This window comes from Elgaria multicarinata, chromosome 15 (assembly GCF_023053635.1).
Source record: "Elgaria multicarinata webbii isolate HBS135686 ecotype San Diego chromosome 15, rElgMul1.1.pri, whole genome shotgun sequence".
Taxonomy (NCBI): domain Eukaryota; kingdom Metazoa; phylum Chordata; class Lepidosauria; order Squamata; family Anguidae; genus Elgaria; species Elgaria multicarinata.
The window spans coordinates 1,596,454-1,606,178 of NC_086185.1; the positions used below are offsets into that span (position 1 = coordinate 1,596,454).

The window sequence follows — 9,725 nt, forward strand, 5'->3', positions numbered from 1 at the left end:
TGCATACAATAAAATGAACACTGGTACACTGCACATAAATTAAATGTATGAAAAGTATGACAGCCAGATTAGTAAAGCAGAGGAACAACACGGCAATTGTTTCGTAGCTGTGCGAGCTCCCTAGTGTTATTGCCTATTTGCTAGTGTGGATGGCATGCATATACTGTATATATTTATATTACATGCCATAGATCCAGGGTTTATTTCAAAAGCCTTAATGTATTTATTTCTAATCTTTATCATGCTTGCGGGGCTCCATGCATTGGTAACGGAGATACCCACAGAGTTTTCTTTAAACATAGCAGCCAAGTAATTCCACTCTCCAAATCTTCCTTAGATCAGTTATATCATTCAAGTGGCGATTTCCATTCTTGCAAAGAAAAGGTTGTTGGGGGGTGGGGTTAGGTAATGTGAAAACCTCACCATTTCAACAAATTCTAATGCAAATCCATTTTAAAAATTCTAATGCAAATCTGTTTTAAAAAGCCCAAAGAACAGTAAATATATGTGCTATGTTGGCAAAAAAACCCAAAAAACCTCACACCTAAGACAAAACCTGGCTTTATTCGTGCTTTGTTTTTATATAGTTCCAATATTGCTTTATCATTTTTAATTATTTAGACTACCTGGTATGGTTTTCATAGTGATTATTCTGTAATTTTGTTTATAAATGCTTTAAGTAAGATAATCGCTAAGTTAAAATACACTTTATAACCTTTTTGATGACACTGTTTCTACCCTTATGGTGCCAATATTGCTCTTTGGTTTATTTTCAACACACAGGACTTACAGAATAACTAAATGAAACACTGAATGAAACCTGCTGCACAATCTTTGATCTAAAGAGAGATAAAAATCCCTCTTTCCAGATTGTAGCTGTCTTGATATAAAAGGGCTATTTCTTTTCATTTGTATGATCACTGAACCTGCAAAAGAAGTATATAGACCATTTTCAAACAGATATATCTTTTTTGCTCCTAAGATCTCCAAGTCTGTTGGTTTTAATGCTCTGCCAAGATGCCTAGATTGATGGACTGTAGTTTCTAAAACTGTAGCCTGTTCCATAATATAAATCTTAATAAAATATTATTCCAGATCCAGGGAAATATTCACCCACATGCCATTATCATACTCCCTAATACCAGTGGAATGGAACTACTACTCACCTATGAAGATGAAGGAGTCTACCTTGACATTTACGGACACTTCTCGAAGGAAAATGTTTTACAGTGGGGAGAAATGCCAGCATCTGTAGGTAGGTATGAAAAGAATACAGCCACCCCAATCCCTCCACGCGAGGGAAGGACACGTGCAAACAGGTGCGGGGTGGGTGGGGGTGCGTGGGTGTCGGGGTGTGTGTGTGTGTGTGTGTGTGTGTGTGTGTTACTCAAGCCAAAAAGCTTGTAGAACTGGGAAAAGACTACCAGGATGATCGGGGAGCTGAAGCATTTTCCCAACGAAGAAAGGCGACACCATGTTTGGAGCTTTTTAGTTTAGGGAGAAAACACTGCACTATCCGGGAGACAGGTCGGAGGTTTATAAAATTAGGCACGGTGTGGGGAAACTGGCTGTTTTTCTTCCTGCCTCGTAATACTGGGGCTTGGAGTCGTGGCATGAAACAGATTGGCAGGAGATCAAGGAGAGATAAAGTGAAGACCTTTTCAGCACAGTGTGTAGTTAATTTGTAGAATTTGTTGCCAGAAGTTGTGGTTATGGCCACTAGCTCAGATGGTCTTATAAGGGGAGTAGACCAATTTATGGTGGAAGATGTCAATCGTTGGCTTCTAGCCATGATGGCTGGGTGCATCTCCCCCAGGTTCAGAGGCAGCCTGGCCCTGGAATACCTGTTGCTGAAGATCAACCGCAGGAGAAGGCTGTTGCCTTCACGTCCTGGGGAAGCTGAGGAGCCCCTGGGGGAAACAGGACGCAGGACCCAGTGGACCTTTGGTCTGCTCCAGCAGGGCTCTCCTCCCGTTCTTACGATCTGGACAGCACACACAAATATTTCTGCAATTGCACCCATCATCTCTACCAGGGTTCCAGACGGTCATTCTCTCCTCCCACACCAAGTTCCCCTCACTAAGCCAAGGTCATACCATTAAATATCCCCAGTGCCTGAGCCATGTGGAGAAAGCAACGTCTGAGGCAGCGGCATCTGCACCAAAGTGTGGCCATCTAGAACAGAAGGGCTCATGGGACGGTGGGCACGTTTGGAATTTTGAGGGGGGGGGGCGTTATAGGCACTGCCATGGTGGTTGTCACCAGTCACAAAATGCACATTATCTGTACGCCACCCTGAGATCCTAGTGATATAGGGTGGGATACAAATGTTTTAAATAAATAAATAAATTTCTCAGAAGGCAAATAGGTGAGTTTAAAACAAAAGTAACTTGCCCAAGAACCTAATTACAAGGCAGAGGGAGGGGCAGTCCTAATTCCAAAACACAAACCCACTCTTTTGAACCCACAGTTTTCTGCTCTGATACCCATTTCACAGACGGTAAACTGATGATGCTCAGACACACACACACACAGAGAGAGAGAGAGAGAGGACAAGGGAAATGTAACCCCCACTCTCTGCTCAGCTTCTTCTTGGAAATGAAGGTGGTGCTGGCACTTCACTTTGCAGCATGCCAGACTCCCAGTTAAAAAACAACATCTAATTAAAAATAAATAAGAGGAGCAGGGAGCCAGGTGGGCACCCATGGATGTGTCTGTGGGCACATTGGGGGGGGGGGCAGACCTAGAAGCTCCACTCATTCAGTTCCTGAAATCAGGTGGGTGGAATTCCCCTGGGATTAGGCATTGGCTTACAGGCTCTCAGCTCACGTGTTCCTTCTCCCACAGTGATGGGAGCCACCGGGCATCTGGGATATTTTTTAGAAACAACGTATTAACAGGGCTGGTCAGAGTCTCATTTCGTACGTTCTCTGTATTGCTTTTAACAAATCCTATGCAGGGCACAGCCCATGAGTTCAAGTGTTCTCCAGTCCTGGGCCATACTGGATTCCTCGGCCCATGCCTAGATTACTCCACTGCCCCTCTGCCAACCGGTGTTCTTGGATTCACCCCATTCTAGCAAAGGCAGGGATTTATCTTGTGGCTGAAATTGAGGAGCTCGCTGCAGCCCTCTCAGTTGCCAATGTTGCTTTCAATACATTTCGTAGCAAGCGCTGTACAAGGAGAAGCTCCCTCTACTTCACACCGGCCTAAATTAGGAGTCGATGGCAGCAGTTGAGGTGCAGCAGGGAAGACAGAGAGAAAAATGGGAAGCCCCCCCCCTCCATTCCCAACCATGCTTGGGAACACGAGCTCCATCTGTGTCTTGGATGCTTTCACAGCATGCTGTTGACGGAGGCCTTGTCTAGCCTAGAGCTGCAAGGGATTTTGCTCACGTCCGTCCGTAACCCCTCATCTTAGCTGGGTTTGGGCAGCTGCCAAGCTCGCCCCTGGTTCAGGACTTGGAGGCAGAAGCACAACAGCGTTCAGCCCTGCCTGAGAAATAGGTCCGTTGCTTCTCGGAGCCAGGCAAGTTGCCGTCTGCTGCTTCCTCTTTGGCACGGCAGTCGTCGCTCTTCTCCTCCCCGCAAAATGCCAGAGCTGCGAGGGATAATTAACACATGTCAAGACAATTCTCCTCTGCGCCACGTTAATGTTTAACACTGTCTATACGGCGCCGAGTCCTTGCATCCCACAATCCGGCATTAGCGGCGCGGTGTGAAACGATCAAAGATAAAAGAACCATTAGCCAGTCAGATTTAGCAGAGACAGAGAGCAAAACCCAACGGTGAGCATTGAACTTGTTTGGAAGACGGATTAAAATATGTCCTGGGGAGGGGATGGGGCACAACAGCTCTCCACAGAAAGTGTTGGAAGGCGCTGGGAAAGCTCTGCTTTTCTGCCTTGAGCTGAAGAGCGACGTGCCGCTGGAAGAGCAGAACATTTGATTTTTGTATTAAAGCAGAACATTGCCTCCAAAGTGGCACTAAGCCACGTCTGATCTTAGAAAGGAACCACGAGGCCAGGAACAGTAGAGGTGGAATTGATTGACATCCATGTGGTCAAACCCAAGACAACAGGAGGGATCAAATAGCTGTAACAAGTGCTTAAGAAAAACCAAGAAGACAATTTAAAAAGAGGCAGAGAGAAAACTGTCCTCTTATTCCCAAAACGCTTCAAAGGCCATTTTCTCAAGGGAGATTTTACAACTATGAATACGATCAAAGATAATAGCTGAAGAAAAACAGTCTGAAATTCTTCCAGCCGCAAAACTTAGAATCTCAGAACAGTTGAGTTGGAAGGAGCCTACAACGCCATTGAGTCCAACCCCCTGCTCAATGCAGGGATCCACCTTAAAGCATCCCTGACTGATGGCTGTCCAGCTGCCTCTTGAAGGCCTCTGGTGTGGGAGAGACCACCACCATCCTAGGTCATGGGTTCCATTTCCCTCTGGTTTGTTTAATTGAAGGTCGTTGGGGTCTGTATCTGTGAAGGACCCTCAGAAGGTGACTGAGGCCAGAACCAGGTGTCATTCTCTGAAGGTGGCTGCTTAGTTCCCTCTTCTGCTTCCTTCTATTAGTCCTGGGTGTGAAACCACAGGCCGGGGGGGGGGGGCAATCCAGCCCTTGGGCAGTTTTCCCATTCTAAAAGGTTGAAAAGCCCCTTCTAAGGCTGAGTTACTGACAGTCAGAATCTTTTCTTTCTTTCTTTTCATTTCTTGCCAATCCCATTAACCAACCAACAAAGCACTTCACATTTTGGGAGGTTATTATCCTGCAATTTGTAGGGACTTGAGCTAATTCTGGTTTATTACAACAACCTGCTACTTACTTTATGTTAGCACTATTTTAAGTGATGGAAAGATGTGAGCTATAATTGATAGATGTAGGGCACGGAAACTAAACATAGCAATTGCTTAAGAGTTTAAGGTGGACAGGACCGATGTAGTCAATCTAGTAATTGGAAGGAGGAGACTTAACTCCAGAGGGAAATTAAAATGGTAGAACTACCATATTTAATTTGTTGACTGTTCTAGATATATAGGGCTAGAATACAGAGCTTCACCTGAGAGAGAGAGTGAAGAATATTTTGGAACAGGTAACCCACTCACCCTAGCTAGAAGGTGGTAAACTTGAAATTAGCCTTATCCAAGAGGAGGGGTTCTCCTCTCCTCCTGTCAGTTCAGATACATCTACACTATGAGCATATGTCTGGCAAAATTACTTTTTAAAACCGCGTGTACTAAGAGAAATTACTTACAAAAATGCATACAGATTTTTCTCTGAATTTTTAAAAAAACTTCTCGAAGTTCAGGATGAACCAAGCATGCTTAGAAAAATGAGAAACAGAGAGAAAGCGAAGTTGATAAATTCGTCCATCTCTACTCATAACAGTTGTCTTCCATAAGAGCCGTTGTGGAGCAGTACTTAAGGGCGCAACCCTATGCAAGTTTAGACAGCAACAGCAGCAACAACCAATCCTACCACTCCCAGTGTTCCCGAGTCAGTCAGCGACTGACCCAAAGTCACCCAGTGAGCCTCATGGCCGAGTGGGAACTAGAACTCGGGTCTCTCCTGAGTCCCAGTCCAACACTAACCACTGCGCCACCCTGGCTCTTTTGCCAGTTGCAGCACCGGAGATTAAAACATTAAGGTCTATATAATGTAATAATAATGATGATGATGATGATGATGATGATGTCGATGTCCTCACAACAGACATAGCTGTATATTTATAGGAACATGTACCTATGGGATGCGCCATGATCCCTGGATGATAGAGCAATCGATCAGGCAAGTTCGGGCTTGTCCTGGTGAGAACACACATCCAGCGTCTGGCATTCACAAGTCTTCCCCTCAGTGTGTTTTGCAGCCACCTGAAGCGTTAGCTACCAAGGCCCCTTCGCGATGGGAGGGGGGCTGGCCAGGCCCCAAAGTCCATGTTGGAGGAGCTCTTGGGGACTACATTCCAGTGGGGGGGGGGCACCCAAACTGTGGAATGCCCTCCCCTTGTAGGCCCGACTGGCACCAACACTGATTTCATTTCAACGCCAAATAAAAACACTGCTTTTTAACAAAGCCTTTGATGGTTAAATTCACTAAGATGGCACATTGTTTTAACTGCTTTAACTGCTTTTACTGCTTTTAAATTATATATTGTTTTAACTTGGTTCATGGTTTAATTTTTTTTAACTGTGCATATTTATTGTTTTATACTGTATGCTTTTATCTGTACGCCCCCCTGAGATCTTAATGATATAGGGCGGGATACAAATGTTTTAAATAAATAAATAATGTACCAAAAGTACCAGAATTCTTTAGCTTCGTGTTCTTACTGGCAGTAAAGAAGCCTTAGGAAGAGGCATTTCAGCCTTTTAGAATGGGGAAAACGGGATACATACAGAGAAAATGCACAATTTCCTTCAACAGTGTGGAAAGTCAGTAGTCACTTTCAACGAAAGTGATTTATTAGTGTTAAGTGGAGTCTGCCTCAGGACGATTTCACTACAGCATGTTTCTAAAATCTCCTGACAGTTTGGTTTAAGAAGTCCTGGGAATTGTAGCTTGGTGAAGGTGATGGGTGTTTTCTGTTAGAGACCCTGGGGATCCACACCCACACATGCACACACAAATGCACACGCATATGCATGTACACCCTGACCGGGTCTGCACAACACATGAGCCCCCACTCCACCACTGAGGGTGGGTTAGCACATGTGGGAACAGCCCTGCTCACACTTGCAGTGCCTTTGGGGAAGTAAATCACTGTTAAATAAGTTTAAGTTTGTGGTGAAACTACACCGTTTATGCCTGGGGCGAAGAAGAAGCGCTTGAACTGGGCTCCGTGATATATTCATAGAATCATAGAATAGCAGAGTTGGAAGGGGGCTACAAGGCCATCGAGTCCAACCCCCTGCTCAATGCAGGAATCCACCCTAAAGCATCCCTGACAGATTATCACCGGGCAAATCAGAGAAGAGCCAGAACAGGACGACAGCTGTGGTTGCACAACTCCAAATTCTCTTCCTTGTTAGGCTAGCGAAGGAAGAAATGCAACCACCAACTTCTGCTTAGCAGACGAAGTCTTCAGGCCTCCTCCTTCTCTCTGCCTTTTCTGTGGGATATTTTTTAAAGCTCTACTAATTGTGCTCCTCTGTATTATTTCCAAGCTTATCTTCAATCAAATCAAGTCATGGGCTGGGGAGAGAAAGCGATTGAACTGCGTGCCGTGGAGACCGGGAACCTGGAAGGAGTGTTTATGCACAAGAAGGCACAGAAACTGAAATTCCTATGCGAACGGAACGATAAGGTACATGGGGCAAACTCCAGGATAGGGAGATCGTTGATTGTGCATTTATGGGAAATGTTTTGATGCTGCTCCTCAGCCAAAGAGACTCCCAGATCAGCTTTTGTATAACCAACGAAAACCAATGGTCCCTGCCCCTGAAGGCTTGCAATCTAAAATCATACCACACAAAAGGAAAAAGCAAGGGGGAGGGAAGAGGGGGGGCATTAATTCCTTTAGCAGGGCTGTTCCCCCTCATCTCGCTCCATACCGCCTGTTGGATCACACACTTCCTGTGGAAAAAGAAGTCAAGGCCCCTTTAATTGCATTCTTTTCGACAGGAGAGGTGCGACTGATAGATGATGGGAGTTGTAGTCCAACACATCTGAAAAGCTCCAGGTTGGGGAACATGGATCTGAACCCTTCCATCTAAAGATTTTCTAGATGAGCAGACCACTGTCTTTTTTAAACTGAGAGGAGTAACTAGCAGCTATCCACTCGTTGAAATGTAGAATATAGCATTCAGTATTAAATTAATGAATTTAGGGCGTGCTGTCTGAATCCAGGACATTTTTGGCAAGGTGTCTTGTGAGCCATGCAGGGTGGCTTGTTAACCATTCTGAATAGCCCAGCAACAAGGCAGGGTTTCTCACGATGGCTTGTTTGAGGAAAACAACACACTAACCCATGTTTCAACAAACAATCCACTGTTCCACAAGAACCCATGCTCAGCCAATGAGTGTGGGTTAGTGTGCTGTACAAACCCAGTCTTTATCTTGCCATAAAAGTAAAACATCACTCTTTGAATTAAAGTAGAATTCAGGCTTATATAGGGAGATATATGTGCTGCATTCTCAAGTCTGGCTGAAATGTTCTTATAAATGTAAAGTCACACTAACTCTTCCTGCCTCCCCTCTCTTCTCCCAAGGTCTTTTTTGCATCTGTTCAATCCGGAGGCAGCAGTCAAATTTACTTTATGACACTCGGCCAGAATATACTATTCAATTGGTGAATCACATCAGGATGAAATATGGGTTGATCCCCCCCCCCCCCCCCGCTGGATATGAGCTGTGTAAAATGCGAACGAGTTACAGTCGTTTGCACGTTTTCCTACGAGGTGAAAAAATACTGTCATCATTACTCCGTCCTTCAGTTGTGGAAGAGTTCCATTTTCCTTTCCAACTATTGCAAATATATTGCTTGCTGTTTAAAATCTGCCATTCAATAACCTAGAGAGCGATTTTTAAAAACTTACGGGCAAATATGCAATTGAGCAGAGCGCAAATGTATGGCAACTGTAACCAAGTCACCAAGTTCCCTTTACTACAAAGTATGCGCAGGTATATATTTTGCACAGGTATTATTGTAATGTACTGTTGTTAAACGTTCATGTTTTTATTTTGGAAAACAATTTATGTACAGGTGGGCATATTCAATGCATGTGTGTCTTGGCCACAAGCTGGAAACCCTCTTGAGGCTAAATTACTTTTGTATTGTTTTGCTGTTCTTGAAAAAACAGGCTTAGTCAGGTGCATTGGTCTTCATTTCAGAACTAATAAGGAACCAACTTTCCCTCCCTCTCTCTCTCTTTTTAAGCTTTTAGTCTTTTCAGATAGGGAATGTGCAAAAGGACTTCCTCTGGACTGTGCCCGCAGTCCCTGGGGCTGGAAGTGTCTGCCCCCTTTTTTTTCAGGCTTTGAAACCTCGTATACCTAAAGACATTATTCGTCCATTTATGCTATCAATGTAGAATGTATTTCTAAGGATATTTTAAATAGCAATATATCACTCATGGACGCCGTGGGAAGTGTTTTGCAGACGGATACTGCAAACCTTACTTACACAACAGCCCTTCATATTCAAAGGGGCTTATGCAAGTTCAGGATGCAGGCTTTTCTTAGGGTTGTGGGTTTTTTTGGGGGGGGGAGGCGGCAGGGGCTGGAGACTACTACATCTCCTGATTTCAACAGAAAGTATCTATTTATGTATAGGTCTGTAAATATGTTCTCTTATCACATTTAACAAATGTACTTTTTATATAGCCATAGAAACAACCCAAAGAAACAAGGGAAGTTCTCATTGAAGTGGGGCGATTGCTCCAGTGAGACTTCACATGAGGCAGGTTGTCAGTGGATCGAACCAGATAACCTTTTTAAAAAAATAACTCCCGTTAGGCATTTTGAATGAATGACGTCTGAGCAGTAGGGAAATCATCTAGTGACACACTTGTGTTTTTTTCCACCGTGAAATTATATTCTCAGGGGCTACTCTAGAGTTGAGCTTGCAGGTTTACATGTACAATCATGACTTAGCTAACGTTTGTACAATGCTTTAGAAAATGTAAAGCACTATAAAAATTACGACATAGTATGATTATATAATAACTGAAAACTTGATGCAAAAAATATTTTTATCCAAAAGAGAAATACAGTCATCTATAT

At 44.0% G+C, this 9,725-nt stretch overlaps 1 protein-coding gene across 1 annotated transcript in view; it reads left to right on the top strand.

Moving 5' to 3' along the window:
- The window catches only part of NRK (Nik related kinase), an 88,598-nt gene extending 78,873 nt beyond the window's left edge, over nucleotides 1–9,725 (top strand). The window contains exons 29-31 of the mRNA XM_063141844.1: nucleotides 1,096–1,255; nucleotides 7,169–7,308; nucleotides 8,213–9,725. Coding sequence (XP_062997914.1) covers nucleotides 1,096–1,255; nucleotides 7,169–7,308; nucleotides 8,213–8,296 — 384 coding nt within the window. The 3' untranslated portion in view covers nucleotides 8,297–9,725. The remainder of the gene's footprint in view (nucleotides 1–1,095; nucleotides 1,256–7,168; nucleotides 7,309–8,212) is intronic.